The sequence below is a fragment of the Nycticebus coucang genome, chromosome 9, assembly GCF_027406575.1.
Source record: "Nycticebus coucang isolate mNycCou1 chromosome 9, mNycCou1.pri, whole genome shotgun sequence".
NCBI lineage: Eukaryota > Metazoa > Chordata > Mammalia > Primates > Lorisidae > Nycticebus > Nycticebus coucang.
This window is the reverse complement of record NC_069788.1, coordinates 93,023,933-93,043,089: the sequence shown is the minus strand read 5'-3', so window position 1 is coordinate 93,043,089 and position 19,157 is coordinate 93,023,933. Positions and strand designations below refer to the sequence as shown.

At 46.6% G+C, this 19,157-nt stretch overlaps 1 protein-coding gene across 2 annotated transcripts in view; it reads right to left on the bottom strand.

Annotated features, from left to right (window-relative positions):
• CCDC88C (coiled-coil domain containing 88C) overlaps window positions 1-19,157 on the bottom strand; it is a 150,720-nt gene that overhangs the window by 58,735 nt on the left and 72,828 nt on the right. For both annotated transcript variants that reach the window (XM_053602662.1, XM_053602663.1), the window contains exons 5-8: window positions 5,019-5,077; window positions 4,067-4,150; window positions 1,088-1,228; window positions 431-615 (exon numbers count right to left, since the gene is read on the bottom strand). In XM_053602662.1, coding sequence (XP_053458637.1) covers window positions 431-615; window positions 1,088-1,228; window positions 4,067-4,150; window positions 5,019-5,077 — 469 coding nt within the window. The remainder of the gene's footprint in view (window positions 1-430; window positions 616-1,087; window positions 1,229-4,066; window positions 4,151-5,018; window positions 5,078-19,157) is intronic.

Here is a 19,157-nt window from a genome sequence, read left to right as displayed (position 1 = left end):
TCCACAGGTGAACGGCAAGGGCCTGCCGAAGGGGAGGGTAGGTGCGTAGCTCCTGACTGGTCAAGTGACATCCACCAGCTGCAGGAAGCTTTAGAGCACAGGCTCACCAGATGGGGTGAGGCATTTCCTCCCTCTCGCCAAGAAAACAAACCAGCATGTGGTAACTGCAGCCCCAAAGTGGGCTGGAGTGTGGTACAGTTTACTTCTGTAGACAATCTGTAATATTGGGACTGGCAGGAGTCCTAAAGAGCAGGAGGAAGCCCCGCTAACTAGACCGGTCAAAGGCTGAGCTCAGAGCAGACCCCAGCTAACTCCAGGTCCTGCATGAGAGTGGTGTCACTGGCAGCAGCACCACCTGGGACTGGGTGGCACTCTAAGATCACAGTGGTGACGCAGCACACACAAGTAGGAGCAGCAGCGGGGGACTCACAGCTCCTGCCTGACGCGCCGCAGCTTGGCCTTGGTGTCAGCCAGCTCCACGGCCACATGCTGCTTGTCTTCGCTGGAGAGGCTGCTGGTGGGGCTGGGCGTGGAGTCTGCACTGGAGGACTTGACCGGGCTGGGCGGGTGCTGCGCCTGGAGGTAGTCCCGCTCCTGGGTCAGGTCCACGATCAGCTGTGGCAGGGCAGAGAGGGGGACGGAGAAGAATGAAAGGGCTTAATCAGTGTGCACCTGGGCCCAGCACAGTCCCTGAACTCCAACTGGGTGGGGAAAAGAAAAAAAACACCTAAGGACAAGAGAAGATTTCAGCTGAGACCAAGAAGCCAGGAGGGTGGCAGAAGAAAGAGGATGTAAGTTTTCAAAAAGAGATGAAATTGTTAGTGGGGCAAAAGAGGGGTGTTTAAATGGAGGACCCCAATCTCAGCATTCTGATCTCCTTTATCCTCCCTCAGGTGTCCCTGGGTGACCATTCACTGTAGGAGCACAGGCAGGCAAAGCACCAATGTTCCAGCCCCACAGGAACCTGACCACAGGACAGGAGCCATTCAAGCTGGAGATGGACAGAGAAAAGGAGAGCGGCTGGGCCCCTGCAACTCAGGCCCAAGGCCCTCCCACCTGCAGCAGAGCAGCTGGCCTGTAGACACACCTCTGTGCATTCATCCCGCTGGTCAATGAGCCTCCGGAGATGAAGCACCATGTTCCTGGAAAGGGCCTCCAGCTCCTCTGGGGCCACGTCGGGCAGCTCCAGCCACTGCAGGTCAAACACGTTCTCCTGGTTGTGGGTCACCTGTGGGCACACACGGTCCAGCACTTCAGAGGACAGAAGCAGCAGCCCTAAGGGCTCCCAAGAGCGGCCACCTCCCCACAGTCACGTGGCAGTGGCCCAGGCAGAAGTGGGCACCTGCCTCCCTCAAGTACTGCAAATGGCATACTGTTCCACCATTACTGATCCCCCAATGACAAAATTTCTGTGGCAAGCAGAAGGGTGCCCTAAGTGCATGCAGCCAACTCTTCAGCAGAGTTCCATTAACACAAAACGCTTTGCCTTCAAAACTGGTTCAAAGAGGACACCAATTTATTTTGGTAGTACCAGAAAGCACTTATAATCATTCACTCTCCTAAAACAGCGGTTCTCAACCTGTGGGTCGTGACCCGTTTGTAACAATGAAAATACATCCTACATATCAGATATTTACATTACGATTCCTAACAGTAGCAACGAAAATAATTTTATGGTTGGGGGTCACCACAACATGAGGAACTGTATTAAAGGGTTGTGGCATTAGGAGGCATTGGGAAGATTGAGAATCACTGTCCTAAAAGATCCTGAGATAAGGTATCTTCATTGGAGCTACATCTATTTACAACACAGACAAGGTAAGCTTCAGGGAGGGAGGATGAGTAAATGGACTCTTACTGCTTAAAAGAAAGTCTAATGCAAACAGAGCAAAAATATTGAGAATCTATGTCAAGTCGAGCAGCCTGTAGTCCCAACTAGTCTGGAGGCTGCAGTGAGCTGTGATCACACCTTTGCACTCCAGCCTGGGCAACAGAGTGAGACCCCCCATCTATTACCTCCCCCGAAAAATCTTGTCAGAAAGTTGGGTATAGTAATCTTGGGGGCTTTGAGGGGGAAATATTCAGAATCTAAAATAATTTGCAGGGAAAGAGGTATCTTATTTCCTCAGGCCACAGAAGATTCCTGGTTGTGTCCCTTTCCCTGGGCAGGAACCCACAGCTCTATCCACATGGAGCGGCCTCTTGCTAGCCCTGCTGACCTGACCCTCTCAATCCAGACCCTCAGATATTTCAGCGGAGGCAGAGGATCTTTTCGAGTCCTCATCCTCATTTTTGAAAAGAAATATTACAATGCTCGGGGCTCAGAAGGGAACACAAAAGCAAAGAAACCAGTATGTTTCTTAGTATGCTCTTAGTGAAGCCCATCAAAAAATGTCCTTAAATTATTCAAAGCAGTAAATGGAGGTAAATGGCTTTAAAAATAAAGAAACAAATAAGACAAACTCAAAAAATAAAAAGCCAAGACAAAGCCCTGTCAAATAAGGGTCCTTCGGTACCTCAAAAGACATGCCTTTCTTATCTCTCCCCACTTACAAAGACAGGTTTAGATACAGCTGATCTCTGAGGATTAGGAGAACCCCAGGATACGAGGTACTCTAAAGGCATGGGATTTGGAGGCAGGCTCGAGGGCTGCCCCAGACCCATCCTTTTGAGTCTCAGGATCTCTCCTGACAGTGGTGTGATTGGGATCCAGGGCCTCAATTTGACTCAGTGGGTCTCTCACGGGGCCTAGGCACCTGAACTTTAAAACAGCATCCAGGAAATACTGGAGCCCAGTCCCCAGTGCTACCCACTGAATCGATAATCACGCAGGGCTCTCTTGGTGGTGTGCTTAAAATACACATATATTCTGCTAGCTGGGCAGGAAAGACATTGAATAACAAAGAATTGGCTAGTCTCAAGCCAACTGGCTAGTTTCTAGCTCTATCTAGTTAGATACAATTTCAAAACACAGAGACACACAGGGAAATTAAAGGGCAGAATGGGGCGGCGCCTATGGCTTAAGGAGTAGGGCGCCAGCCCATATACCGGAGATAGCGACTTCAAACCCAGCCCTGGCCAAAAACTGCAAAAAAAATAAAAAATAAAATAAAGGGCAGAATGTTTCTTAGGCTAACAGGTGACCAGTGAAGGTTGAGAACACTTATAATACTGACTTCCCCTGGTGTTGGCGTCACTGGACTCCCTACCCCCAACAAGCAAATCCTGACTCAGCACTCGCTGGTCCATGGTGCTGGGGAGCTGCTGAGGAAGCCCGTCTGCCCAGCCGAGACCAGTCACTGAGTGACAAGGGGAGTTCAGTGCTCAGCTGTCCCTGTTAGTTACATACCAGCGCCTATGTGCTCACAACTTGTTCACACATTCATCTCATCTGTTCAATTAGACTGAATGTTGAACCCATATTCCCTAAGATAATTAAGACATCCAACATTTATTTTGGAGGGAGGGTGACGGTCAGGGGAGCACACTTCCAGATGGGTGTTGCCCCACAGGGGAGTCACTGTTTTGGCTGAGACCACCTCTGCCAATGTCACTGGAAGATCCTCCTCAACCACCACAATGACCTGAGTTTGGGCTGGGCCAGGTTTTTGAGGCAGCTCTTCTGGGACTCTGATTTTGATTCCCAAGTGGTAGCAGCTTGTTTCGCTGCCATGCCAATGACGGAAACAGAGACTCTCTATAAAGATCAACCGTTCAAAACTGGCTGACATTTACCAGAATACATTTTCAGGGCCTATAAATCAAATTCTGAGCCTAAACCACTTGACAGCTCTTAAAAATAGTCAAAGTCCATATTAGGTAAGAAAAAGGAGGCAAAAGAAAGACTTGATTGAGGTGTTATTTTCTTTTTAATTTTTAATTTTTACGCCCATTTTATTTTAGCTGGCTGATTGATGGCTACCTTTCCAAATAGAATCAATGTGTCTATAACCTAAAATTAGCAAAATCCTTAATGGGTGATGTAATTGTTAAATTTTTCCACTTGTAGAGGGGTTTTGCCTCCCAGCTGCCATGACAGCAGCAGTCCACGGACCCACACACCTACCTCCTGGATGTGGCCCACGATCCCAGCTTGGGTGTCAATGTCCAGCTGTTTGATTCTCTCAATAAACTCTTCTTTCTTCTCACACTGCAGAGGGGGTACATGTATTAAGGGAAGCATTTTTCAAGTGATGGTAAACTTGAGGCTACCAAAGCCACAGAAAGACAGTTTGAAAATACCCCCCCCATGCCCCACTTTCTTCTTTATAACCAAGAATACACCCGACCTCCTACCAGCCCACATACAGGTGTTTTTCTAGAAGTCACCTAGAACACTTATGTTAGAATCATCTGGGGAGCTTGTTTTCAAAAAGCCCATCCTTAAGCCCCCTCCTAGACTGAAAATGCTGGGGCGGGACATAAGCCTTCCTAGTAAACAAGCTCACCAGATGGTTCTTAAACATGTAAAGAGGGAGAGCACCTGGTTTAGGCCACAGGTGGCAAACTTCATCTGTAAAGGGCCAAATGGTAAATATTTTAAACTTTGTAAGCCATTTGATCTGTCACAACTATTCAACTCTGCCACTGCCATGACAAAGCAGCTGTACACACCATATAATGGAAAGCCCGTGGCTGTGTCCCAATAAAACTTTATTTACAAATACAGGTGCTTACAAATACAGGAGGTAGGCAGACTCTGACTCACGGGCTTTACAAGTTCTCACAAGTTCTTTACAAGTCCTTGCAGGTCCTTGGCTGTTATAAGTTCCCATACTGAGGACAATCTGCTAATGGTGGTCTGGCCTGAGACAGCCCCTTCTGGTCTCCCGCCCAGGGTGTGCTGGTAGCAGATACAGCTGCCATCTCTAAGATGACAGCCTCTCTCTTTTTGTCTTTTTGGACAGAAGGGAGCATCACTCCTGCCTAAGTAAAGGGCCTGTTTTATTCCCTCAAACCCAAACACAAGATGACTAAGGGTGGCACGGTGCCCCTCCAGCCCCTGCCCACTCCCCTACCTGGACGGCACAGCCAAGCACCAGCAGCAACACCTTCTTAATCTCCTCCATACTCTTCCCTAGATCAAAAGAGCAACATATCTAATTAAGCTCAACTACTTATATAATTTCACCAGCAACACATGTCTGCTCCAGAAGAAAAACAATTATTAGATCACTGTTTTTTCCCCAGTGGTAAGGTAGGATTTTATTTGACAGAAAGGAATACAGAAGGAGTAAAAAGAACCAGAGCTTCTGGCAAAGGAGAAGACCCAAATCGGAAGTCTCCCCAATTATTAGATAACTTAAACAAACAAAACAACACCTCTCTACCCAGTGACAGCCACTTGGGTGTACACACTCCATCTATTTTCTGCCTACGGGTTTATTTTTTAAACTGAATGAGAATTCAGCACATAACCATTTGAAGCATTCTTCATTCAAACATTATCATAAGTATCTCTTCATGATAATTTTTTTTTCTCTTCATGATAATTAATGGACCTTAAATCAGCATTTCTTTTTTAGTGTGGATGGTAAGCAAAGTGCAACAGGACAGAACAATCCCCACAGGAGTCAACTCTAAAATAAGGCTGTATACAACTTTACCCTTTTTATTATGCAAAATTCCGAACAGATGAGGAAGGGCAGTATGATAAGCCCCCTTATGCGCAGCATCACACTGTCAACATTCTGCCCATCTATCTCCTTCCCCCCTTCCCCATTTTCTTCATAAGTTTCATCGTTTGGCTGGAGTATTCTAAAGCAAATTCTAGAAAACATATGGACATCATTTTTGATGGTTGCATACTTACTTTATACCAAAGCTACTAACTTACTAAACGAATCCCCTTCCAAAGGTTCAATTTTTCAGTATCTCAATTTAAACAATCCTACAAAGAACATCTTAGAGGCGAATTCTTCACTTTTGGGGGGCAAACTCATCTTTGAAGCCTTTCATATTGCTAGACTCCCTCGTCGACAGGTTTTTACCACTTTATCCTGTGAAATATGAGCTGATGCCCCATTTTCCCATCCTGGCCAACACTTTTTTTTTGAGACAAGAGTCTCCCTTTGTCACCCTCAGTAGAGTGCTATGGTATCACGGCTCACAGCAACCTCAAACTCTTGGGCTCAAGTGACTGTCTTGCCTCAGCCTCCCGAGGAGCTGAGACTACTGGAACCTGCCACAGTGCCCAGCTATTTTTAGAGACAAGGGCTTGCTCTGGCTCAGGCTGCTCTCAAACCCGTGAGCCCTGGCAATCCACCCACCTTGGCCTCTCAGAGTGTATGAATTACAGGCGTGAGCCACTGCACCCGGCCCCCTGACCAACCCTTATCACTCTTTCTCAACTTTGCCGATCAGAAAGGCCAAAGATGCCATTTCATCATTTAATATTGTATCTTCTTGTGTTTAAGGCTGAATGTGTCTTCATCTGTTTATCCATCTCACTCATTTAAATAGTGTGACCAGAATAAACAGTACTCTGCCTTCAAACCTCAGTTTCCATATCTATACAATAGAAGCAGCTGGCCTGGGTGATGGACAGGGTTTTCCTTCATGTAAAAAACATAAAAACACTGTATGGTTTCTGCCTTTTTTATTATATCCTGTTGTATATTTAGAGGACAATGAACATGCCAGGGATAGACTTACCATCTCCCACCCACACTGTGCCAAACTGTCCCAAAGCTTCAACCAAAGACTGATGGACGTGCTGAGCCCCAGTTGTGGAGGAAGGAGCTTGGCCAAGTCTGCCTGGCAGAAACCTAGAGACCACGTTGGCCACAGCAGCTCCATTCCTTCCGGACTGGTCCAGGCGTCAGCGAGGTGGGATTTGTCTCTTTTACACCAGCTGCTACAGGGAAACAAAACCCCGACAGCACAGTCTTGCCAGCCAGGTGGGCGGAGGAGCCCACACGAACACGGTAGCTTCCAGTTCCAAAAATGGTAACTTCTAGGTCCTTCGTTCCAGCCAACGGCATTTCGGGAGTCACAGAACAGAGTGCATTTTTAAAATGTTTTGTTCCATTCTGACCAACTAAAGGAAAGAAATGAAGGTGTCCACCTCCCAGCGGCCTCCAGGTCAGAGGGCAGGAGGGCCCGATCCCAGCAGTGGTCTGGCTGCCCAGGAGCTGCCACTGCCATACCAAGGCCAGGATGAGGGTTGCTGGCGCCAAGTGAGGGCTCAGCCGTGCCCCTGCCTGGCTACAGAGCTGGGTATTCTGACAGTGTTTTAATTAAATGGAGTTAAATCCTTGTGATTTGTGTATTTTTTCCTTTAATTTTGGGCATTCTGTTTCTGAGAACATAACTTGAAACACTGCAGAGCCAATAATCATCTAAAAGTGTATCCACAAATGCTGTACAGTTTTATACACATTCGCAATGTACTTCTGCTGCCCTTCAGATTATTTCACAATACATCACTTTCAGTTATGTGTAAAGAAATAAATTAATTAAAGAATCTTTCATCCAGTGTGAGTTTAATTTTTGTAAGTGGTGAAAGGTGTATGTCCAGTTTCAATCTCTTACATGTAGCTATCCCGTTTTCCCAGCACCATTTATTGAACAGGGAACAGTGTATGCTTTTGTTTGGTTTGAGGATGATCAGATGGTAGTATGAGGCTGATTTCATACTAGGTTCTCATTTCAGGTTCTCACTCGTTCCATAAATCTATGTCCCTATTTTTTTGCCAGTACCATGCTGCTTTGATCACTATAGACTTGCAGTATAAGTGAAGTTTGGTAACGTGATCCCTCCTGATTTGTTTTTATTTTGTAGAATTACAATGACTATTCAGGGCTTTTTCTGGTTCCATACGAATCTCTTTTTTCAAGTTCCTCAAAGTATGATAATGGTGTTTTAATGGGAATTGCATTAGATCTGAAGATCGCTTTATATAGACATTTTTAACAATGTTGATTCTTCCCAACATGGGATGTTCTTCCATTTGTTAACATCTTCTGCTATTTCTTTCCTCAGGGTCTCATAGTTCTCTTTGTAGAGATCCTTCACACCCTTTAAGTATATCCCAAGATACTCCATTTTCTTTGAGGCTATCGAGAAGGATACTGTGTCTTTGATTTGATTCTCAGCTTGACTGTTGTCAGTATATATATGAAGACAACTGATTTGTGGATATTGATTTTATATCCCGAGATGTTACTATATTTCTTGATCACCACCAGGAGTCCTGCGGTTGAGTCCCTGGGGTTTTCTAAGTATAAGATCATACCATCAGCAAAAAGCAAAGGTTTGACCTACACTGTCCCCATTTAGATACCCTTGATATAATTCTCCTGCCTGATTCCATTAGCTAGGACTTCCAGTACTCTATTGAACAGCAGTGGTGACAGTGGACATCATTGTCTGGTTTATCAGAGAAATGAAAATCCAAACCACTTTGAGGTATCACCTAATACCACTGAGAGAATACCCTACATCACAAGGTCCCAAAGCTGGAGATGCTGGCGTGGGTGCAGAGAGAAAGGAAGACTTTCGTACTCTTGGTGGAATTGCAAACTAGTATAACCTTTTTGGAAAAAAGTATGGAGAATCCTCAAAGAACTAAAAGTAGAGCTCTCATTTGATCCTGCAATCCCATTACTACTATCCATACAGAAAAAAAAAACCATTTTACCATAAGGACATTTACACTTGAATGTTTACAGCAGCTCAATTCACAATCACAAAAGACCTGGAAAGGACGCAAGTGCCCTTCAACTCCTGAATAGATCAATAAACTGTAGTACGTGTACACCATGGAATACTACTCAGCCATCAAAGACAGAGACTTTGCATCTTCTGTGTTTACCTAGATGGATTTCGAAAACATTCTCCTAAGTAAAATATCTCAAGAATGGAAAAGCAAGCAGCCCATGTACTCAGTTCTAATCTGAAACCAGTAGATGAACAACTACAGGTCCCCACGAGAAAAACACACAAATTCAAGAAGGGGGAGGGGAGGAGGGGGTTCAGTAAGTTCCCACCTACTGGGTACAATGTAGGGGTTCCTGGCACACTTCCTGGGTAAAGGACACAACTACATCTCAGACTTTGGATTTCACCAACACAAATAATGTAACCAAATCATATGTACCCTCATACTAATGTGAAAAAAAAAAGAGACTGATGGATGACAACACCATATTCCCAACCTAAGAATGAATGCTGTGGTTCATTTCAGGTCCTCAGGTATAAGGAGTGTATGACCATGCCGTGCAACCTCCTCCTAATACCCTTCAACTGAGCAATACTTAGACATGGCTTCTCCTGAGATGATGACATTATTGTTGAGTCTCAGAACTGGGGCTGGGAATTTATTCAGTGGAGAATCCTTGCCCCCTCCTAACCAAAGGGTGGCAGGAGGGGCTGGACCACAGGGTCTGAGGCCACTTTCCTCCTCTCAAGAATACACCTGAGAATAAGGCTCAGGGTCATGGATTAACCTACTCTAACTAAGTACTTCTCTTGCTCGTAAGTGTAGGAGTTCATCAGTATCTGAAACAAGAAAAATTCTCAGTCTTATTTTTTAACATTTTACTGTTTTCTGATTTTTTAACTTGGGGCCTTTTCCTTTAACTTGGGGCACAAGGGGTTCTAACCCGTAGAATACATATCACCACCACGACACACTTCTCCATTAGTACCAAACTATTATTGATCAGCTAATTAATTTTAGTTTCCATAAAGAGAAAAGTGGATGTCCACCTGAGTGTTAACAAAGCCTCCACAACGCTCTGACCCACAGCACTCTCGAATCAAGCCCAAGATACCAACCTCCCTTTGTCCCCTGTCAGTCCATACGCCATTGGCTAGTGCCTATCACGTGCCCTGGTGGACATAAAAGGTGCAGACTCTTCCCAGCTGTCAAGGGCTCATCTTCTAACAGTAAGACTCACCTTTCCAAAGGCCATTTACCTGGTATTGTAACCACCAGGGAGCTCAGACACAAGAAAGCCTTTGAAGGGCTTCAGATCAGCCCAAACAGAAATCAGAGTTAGCGCAGAAAATCTTTAAGTACTCTATTCACTGCCCAGGCCCCAAAGGAGCTAATAATAGCATACTTTGGAATCATTTAGACAACTCTGGCGATCAGTTTCCCAGTCCACAGCAGATTAAAACAGCAAATTAAAAGTGGGAGCAAGTGTTGGAGAGAAGGTCCGCAGATGGCAGCAGGAACACAAGCCCGTGTTCTGAGAGCAAAGAGAGGTGGGAACCCAGCACACACGAGGGCTCGGACCCACACTGAGGCCGTTCAGTGACAGAGCACAGTTCTGTGCCCTTGGTACCCTGCAGTCACACACAATGGCAGCCCCAGGTCATCTGTTCCTTCATCCGTTCCAGCCCCCACTAAACACCAAGAAAAAACTAACTCTGATCCAGACCAGGGTTAGCAAAGTAAGAACTGCTGTCTGCTAAGTTTTGTGATAGGAAAAACAAATGGTTTTAAAGGTAGAGAATTAAGCTTAGAAACATTTTCATGGAAAAAAATAAATGCTCAGTTATGAAAAGGTTACTAAGAGATTCACATCTGCCCTCATTCCAATGAAGCAGAGCTGTGCTCATTCTCACCCTGCTAAGGGAATAAAAACATTTGCTTCTAATAAATGCATCCTGTGATTTCCACCCCTATAGATTTCTACAAAAGATAAAAAAGGTGGGGGTGGGAGGGCATACCTTCATTTCTCATGAGAAGCTGATGCCCAATTTCTTTCAGGATTTCAGTAGTAAGGACTGCTATTTTCATAAATCTACCAGATTGTGGGTTTTGAATAGTTTCAAAACATACCAGAAGACTCTCTCCTAAGCCCCTGCCAGTGAGACTGGCTCAGCAACACAGGCAAGCAGCCCGAGAAGCAATAAACTCACAGACAACTCCTTGCCAGGCACCTACTAGGTGCTGGGCGTCAGTGCAGTGCTCTGAGCTGAGACTAACACGCAAACAGGCAAGGAAAGCAGTGATTGCAAATCTGATAAATACTATGGGAACCTGGAAAAGGGACTTGTAACTTGTGGCAAGGATCAGGCAAGGCTTCTAAAGGGAATGGCCTCTGAGCTGAGCCCCCAATGGTGACGGGGAGACAGACTTAGACTTAGAGGCAAGTGAGGGCGCTGCAGGCACCGAGAATGGCCTGTGCAAAGGCCTAGAGGTGAGAGAGCATGGTGATTATAGAGGCTCTGTGGTTAAGCTTCCTCGAGATGGTGTCCAGAGTGAGAAATGGGGGGAAGGTTATGAAACAATGTGGATTTCTGTACTAAGTGAGTCACAAGCAACCAACCTCTGGGGTGGTGCTAAAGAAACACCAGCTCCCCCCTCCCCCACCATGCACCCACAGCTACACTCTGTTGTGTGTAGGGGAACCCCAGGGGGATCCCATGACAGCCTGGGCCAACGGCTGAGTCTAAAAAAAACCTTAGTTACCTACTTTACTGCTGTTTCCTGGAGTCTTGGCAGAAAGAAACTAACTCATCTCAGCCTTTCTGAACAGCAAGAGAATGGAGATGTGCTGAACGGAGCTTTATTTAAAACCACAGATGTTAATAGCAAGCAGCTTCCAAAACAGAAGGGATATCACACATGCCACAAGGGTGGACATGGGGATAGAAATGTAGTTGGATAAAATATGCATCCTCTAATAATTGTGGAGGCTGGAAAATTCCCAGACTTTCTAATCTTGAGTCCATGGTAGACACAGTCTATCACAGCTCTTTCTTACTTAGTCTGGATTGGACTCCTAATACTTCTCAACTCAGTACTGTACTGAATACCAGTCAATGGAAGTTAGCATATGAAACAAAGCCTATCTTCATTTTAAGACCTGTACATAATCTCTAGGGTCCCTTTTAACTCTACTCTTAAGACGTAGCCATGTTACTACAGAAACTAAACACTGTCACTTATAAATGACTACTGAGGTATCAAGTCATCCCCTTTCAAGAGACAGCCCCTCCTGCCCGACACTGCACACCTCTGCCTTGCTGAGGTCGAAGGCACAGTGATTTCTCTATATAGATGGGGGTCAGAGAAAAAGAGTGAAACCTATTTCTCTAGCTTGCTAACTTAGCTCCCCACAAAAATAGAAGTCTAGCACCTGCAAATCAGCAGCCAGGCTGGGGTCTCACAACCTGGGAGGTCTGATCCAATTCGGTAGTGCCCTTTCCACCTACAGACCCCCCCACGCTTACTGCACTTTATGTACTATCATTTGATTTAACCCCCAGAGCAATCCCAAAAGAGCAGCTTTATTAACTCCATCCTACAAACAAGAAGAACAACAAGTGTCAGAGAACTAAGATCTGGTCCCAGGTCCACCATCACCTCCTATCTCCTAATTCCATACCTCCCCTGCCCCCCAGAATGTCATGGCTTATTCATATTCCTTCTACAGTAGGGATCTGTGTACTCTAGGCTTCTGAGCCCTGTGACCCCATTCAGGTATTTAACTAATGTTTATTGACTGACTGAATGATGATGGTAACTGTTAGCATCAAGTGCCCAAGCAGAACAAGAGATCAGCTTGAGTTGTCTCTCTCGTTAGAAAATATGCATAATTCTACATTCTGGGCCAGGCAGGATGGCTCATGCCTGCAATCCTAGCACTTTGGGAGGCCAAGGTGGGAAGACTGCTTGAGGTTAGGAGTTCAAGACCAGCCTAAACAAAAGTGAGACCCCATCTCTAAAAAAAAAAATAGAAAAATTAGCCAGGCCTATAGTCCCTGCTACTCAGAAGGCTGAGTGACCAAGGCTGCAGAGACCTATGACAACATTATGCACTCTAGCCAGGGCAACAGAGTAAGACCCTGTCTCCAAAAAATAATAATTATACACTCTCCTCTCTTTTGACTTATAAACTAAAGTGAATCACTAATCATGCTTTCTCTGGTTTTCTATTTAAAAATCAATCAATTCATGAAGCCGATCACGAGGTTGTCCCACTGATCTGAAGAACAATACACTAAACCTGTTCCAGTCTCCCCAATCAATGTGCAGGCACATTCAAGACTCACCCACATGGCCACAGCTCTGGGGGCCTTCCTGGGGGATCTCCTTACAACAAGAGCAGCTATTTATTATTATTTTAACAGATAAGGTCACCTTCCACAGACGTTGCCCAGGAATACTACAGATGGAGAGTTCCCAGTGGCTGTGACCATGGGGACCCTCCACTCTACATCTTCCTACCCACAGAGTAGGAGGCAGGTGGCTCCACACACTGGCTCACATCTGGGAAGCAACTGCTGTGAAACTTGTATGTTACCATGTGCGGACCCCTGACCCCAAGGCATTAACATAATCAGGCATTTCCCTCATTTAGTCATTCAACAAACATTTCATTTATCAACCATGGATTCTGACAGATACCAAGCCACATCTGTGTGAAGTGTATAGGGGCCTCCTGAGGGAACCCTGACCAGTGTTTGCCACTTCCCAGTGTCTTTCTATCGCCTGTATCAAGTTGATCCCACCCTCACAGACGCCCTAGTACCATGACAGTTGATGGAAGATAGCTGCCCCCAGGTCATGCAGAACAATTTAAAACAATCCCACTGAGCCCCTCAGAGCACTATCACTCCCCAAATCACTCCTACCCCACAAGTTGAGAGGCTGAGGCTGCACAAGTTGAGAGCTTATACATTTCTGAGTACCAAACAACTGAAGAAGACCAGAAAAGTAGAATCAATGAGACTTCAACTTGAGACCCAGAGTTTGCCCTGGGAGGAAGCAAGGGGCTAGGGCAGGCAGGAGACATCTAAGAAAGAGCCCCCCACCAACCCCAAGAGGAAAACTCCAAACACAAAGACCTTTGACAAACAACTTCTCTTCCCTCCTCCTCAGATGGCCACGGCCGCAGAGTGCTGTCCTACTGGAAGCCATGGCGTGGCTATTACAGCCAGCAGAGCATTGGTTTACGCCCAGACCATTGCTAAGAAGTTTACTAAACAAAGTCTGGTATCCAGGCAGGTCCCATAGGCTGCCCAGGGGCTGGCTGGCGGCCGTGCTACGACGACGCTCGCCGGGACCTGGTGTTAGCCAAGCTCTGCACGTTCCTAGGAAAGCAAAGCCCTGGCTTTTAGCTCAGTGCCCAGCAACCCCAGCACTGCAGATGAGCTGAAAAACTCATTTATAAATCCAACAAGCAGCAGAGAGCGAAGGAGGCAAGCCGGAAGCTGTCATTTGAAATAGTGTTTGGTTACTTTTCTGAACCTGCTCTCTCAAGGGCAAAACAGGAAATATTAGAATATCAAAATATGCCTGCAAGATTAGTTTTTAAAGAAAATAAAGACTTACTTGTTTCTTCCCTCCCATTCAAAGGCCTCAACGTTTTTACAAATATAAAATAAAATAAAGTATATAATACATATATAAAAGCAGGGTTAGAGAATTAGGGCCAGGAGAAATGAAATAAAAATAACAAGAAAAGCCTGGGGAAGAGAACACAGAATGGCCCATTAGGTCTGAATGGGAGACCCTGGGCCTTCCACATCATACAGCAAGCAGGGCAGGGGGCGGGCTGGGAAGATGGCCCTTCTGACCTGTGAAAACGTGACCTCAGCAGCAAAGGGATGCTCCCCACAAGCCCAGTGGCTAGGGTGGAGGTCAGCAAGCTGCCTCACAGGTCTTGGTGGCCATCCAAAGGCAGAGCTGCGCAGCGTGGGCTGCAAGAGGGGAGGTCTCCACGGGATCCCAAACGCACTCCAAGGACATCCTTGGCAGGAGAGCAAGTAAATACTGAGAAGGTTAAATATTAAATTCCATGGAGTTTCAAGAGTTCTATTCGCCCCCCTGCTTTTGAAGCCTGAACTTGAGCCGTCATAGCCGTCCCTATCTACCCCCACCCCCAGCTCGCTGCTACTCTTGGGACTCTAGGCACATTTCAACTCCTGAGCTCATTCCCCCAGGCCACCTTCCTTCACCTTCTCTGTCGAGAGTTCTCTGAGGCCATGTCCAAACACTGCCTGCTCCAGGAAATCTTCCTGACCTGCCCAGGCAGAACTCCTGGGCCCCTGTACACTGTACGTGAAGCACACTCTTGCCACCTTCCATCCTGGAACAGCCATCGTCCTTATGGACTCTGCCTTCCTGTCCTCCTGCCCCAGTGCAGACTGGGGGCTCCCTGAGCAGAGGTATCCCATCAGCATGGTGGGCGTGTGGACAAGGAGAGCTGGAGCAGAGGCCAGGCTGAGCCTGGGGTGGCCCATGAGCCTCTGGCCGAGGGGTGGCCAGCAAAGGAAGAGCATTCCAGTCTTCTACGCTATTTGGGGAGGTCAGAAATTGGGCCTTCTGGTGTCCTCAGCCAGAATGGCAGATGTAGCATTGTCCTGCATTTTATTGAGAAGGAAAGTCATCCATAGCATTTTGTGTGCACAGAACTATGACTCCCCAAAGTGCTTTCTCTGCTGTTGGAAGCCCCTCTGTAACTACCATGAGAAGGAGAAAAACTTAGGACCAAGGGCCAGACCACTGAAGAGCAATTAGTGAAACCCCCAAGGCTTTTCTCAGAGGATCGGACTACATTCACAGGTTGCGTGTGTGCATATGGGGTCACAGCACCCCCATGGGCTCTGAGAAATCTTGCTTGGCATTTAGAACATGAGAGATATCAGGGCAGAGAAATGACAGTGGCCAGTCCTCCAGCTTAGGACAAGTGGCTAACTGCCCACCAAGTGTCTGCACAGTTTATGGTGTTATATACATCTTTTACATGAGGTTCTCCGTGCTGTGTGTGTCTGAAAGAGCTCCCCTCCTCTCTGGGCTGTGTTTCTGCATATATATGGCTTGTTCCCTCCCCTTCTAAACAGCTTAGGTGGGATGAGCAATTTATAAACCTGGAAACCACCACTGCACTCAGACATAGATCTTGGAAGAAAAGATAATGCTCTTTTCCAGCGAGACTGTCCTATGATTCATCACAAAAATTAATTTGCTAACACCCTAACTTCCTGTCTGACAAATCTAGTCTTTATTTTGTGTGGCACAGTGACAGGCCTGGCTGCCAAAAAGCCAGAACTGGAAGGACCTGGGGCTGGCCTAGCCCTGTCTAACACCCTTGCTCATCCTGAGGATGGAGCAGATGTGAGCTCTTGGTTTTCATGGACTTCCCATAAATTGCAGAAATACGTTTAACGGATGTGCAACCAGCAAAATGGTGAGGCGAAAGCAGTTTTCAGGGGGGTCATCTCCAGGTCTGGACAGGGACTAAATCTCATTTGACCCCTGACCACTGCCACCCGACCTTTTTATCCACAAAAGCATGTGGCTAACACTTGTGAGAGGCCCCAGCTTGAGGAAGCGGCAAGGCAGGAGAGGAGAGAGGAAGAGGTAAAGGTCTGCTGCTGTGTTTCCTGAGCACCAGCAGAGGCCCAGGCACTGATCTAGGCACTCAGAGTACATGGGTGATAGCAGCAAAAAACCCCCCAAAACTCCTGTCCTCAAGAGAAAGTGCGCCCTGGGAGTGGGGAATAAACAAGGCCACAGACAGGAAAAAATAAGTCAATTATAGAGAATATTTGCAGGTGATAAATGCCTTGGAAAACAGGAAAGGGGGGGGGGAGATGAAGCTTGCTGGGGGAGAGGGAGGCTAGAGGGCATCCTGAGAGGGCCTGCGTAGAGGCCCTAGTACAGGCAGGGGGCCACTAAGTGACATCATCAACTGACTTTAGAGAAGGCTCTAGGGCTGCTTGCTGGGAGCAGATAGCAGGGGGCAGAGGTGCCCTGGTGAGCAGCCAGAAGTGGCTGTGATGTTTGGACCCAGGGGACCACGTGGAGGGGGGAGAAGAGAGCTCAGCCTCTGAGATGTGCTAAAGGTAGAGCCCAGGCTAAGAGCTGGCCAATGAGGAACAAAGGACCCCACAACACTTGGCCCTGAGAAGGCTGCACATTGTTTAGCTACAGGGAGAAGCCTTTTCTGCTAAGTGCTGTCACAAAGAAGTGAGGGAGGGGCTCAAGCAGGGTCCTGCCAGGGCCTAGGTTGTGCTCCGAGGAGTGGGGTCCATAGTGATAAGGCACCAGATGGATCCTTCCCAGGGACATGGGTGCAGATAAGAGACAGCAGTCAAAACCACAGTCTCGTCAGAGTGGGAACCCTGGGATGGTCCAAGACACAGGGTAAGAGAATGAGCCCCGGCCAGGAGGGGCAGACACCAAAGAGAGATTTAAAAGTATATAGAGGATGCCAAAAAAAATGCATAGATATTTTAATAGATGTTATCTATGTGTTACTTTTCAAAGTTGAATTGAAGGTACCATTATTGGGCAAGTGTACTCAGATATGCTATGCACATCTGTTTTACCTGCAATTCATACACTTTTGGGGAATGATTGATTTTACCTCCAAAATGTGTATACATTTTTTGGCATTCCCCCGGTATATACTCCTTTCAACCACCTTCTTTAAAGAAAAAAAAAACAAAAAACTGCATATGAAGTGCATCTCACATCCACTGCAATGACCTTGAATTCCACCCAGGGTAGGAAGAGAGAACATGCTTCTATCCGATGAGTGCGGGAGATGAGTTAGATACACAGAAAAATCTACTAGTAGTACAAATTGTGACATCTCTCTTTTTGGGGTCACAGAAAAGGTGACAAATGCTTGGCCTCTAAGGATCTTTTAGTGTCATTATGTGGTCGAGAAGGGGAGGAACTAGATGCTCTGTTGGGATTTGAAATCTGCAGCCTGGTTCCATCGTGATATATTTGCCAAAAACAGAAAAATGACCCCAAACTGTAAAATGGTATAAATAACATTTTATATGTCATCAGCATCCACCAAAAAGAGCCCAAGTATGCCCCTCATACTCGAGTGTGACAAATTTAGTTAAGAACACACCCCCTCCCACCCTAGGCAACCACACAAATAAAAAAGAAACCAACTCTGTTTAAAAAGAAACACAAAAAGCTTCACACATCTATTTTTAAAATTCAAAACTGAAAAGACTATTTCATAAATACGTCTCTTTGCCTCTGGCACTTGTGTCTGCATCTTCCTGCTGGTGGATATCCCCTGCCAACCTTCTCTGCTCTTGGCGGCCCCGGGGACCCCCGTCAAACCTACCCATCCATGCACCCGGCTCACATCCTCTGCCTAACATTCCGCCTTCCAGCTTAGGCCACTGTCTGGCACATCAATCAGCCCTGCCTGGGGGCCTTCTGGGCTCGCTGCAACAGGTGTTATTCTCATCCTCAACTTTCCCAAAGTTCACGTCTCATCTCTCCAACTTCTCCTTCAGAGGTGGGACCAGAACTTCTTTAATCAATGTGTACTGATTATATACTATGCTGGGTCCCAGGACATTTAATCCGCCTGTCAATAGTTTAAAATCAGCTTCTCAGGCGGCACCTGTGGCCCAGTGAGGAGGGCGCCAGCCCCATATACCGAGGGTGGCAGGTTCGAACCCAACCCTGGCCAAACTGCACAAAAAAATAACCGGGCTTTGTGGCAGTCACCTGTAATCCCAGCCTCTTGGGAGGCTGAGACGAGAATCGCCTAAGCCCAAGAGCTGAAGGTTGCTGTGAGCTGTCACGCCACAGCACTCTATCGAGGGTGACATAGTGAGACACTGTCCCAAAAACAAACAAAAAAAAAAACCCAGCTTCCCCATAAAGTGCTGAAAACTAGAGGGCAGTGAGGTTTGCACAACCCAATACATATATGAAAACAAATCTCTACATTATATACTTAAAATGGATGAATTTTATGCTATGTAAATTTATACTTCAATAAATATGTTTTTTAAAAAAAATCACCATCCACATCTCAACACATATTCCTGTTTGGTGCAGGGCCCAAGGTGGAGACCTATGTTCGCTGCCTAGGGACAACTTGTCTGCTTCTGGTGTGACGAGTCACCCGATGGTGGAGGGGCACAGAGAGGGCAGGCTTCCAGACATCATAGGAAGTGGTACGGGAAGACGGGGGCAGGAAGGCAAGCAAGTTATGCAGGCGACGTGGTAGCTGGAGGTGGGGGTGAGGGATGGGAGAATGTGCTTAATGCGAGGTTGGACCACACATGCTACTATTTGTGTAGGTCCAAAAAGGCTGAATGCTGTGACGCTCACAGTTCAGCCTAACAAGCGGATGGAGCTGAGGCTTCCAATCAGCCCCTCTGCTTACAGGCAGAGTGACCGAGGACATGTTACCTAAACTCTCTG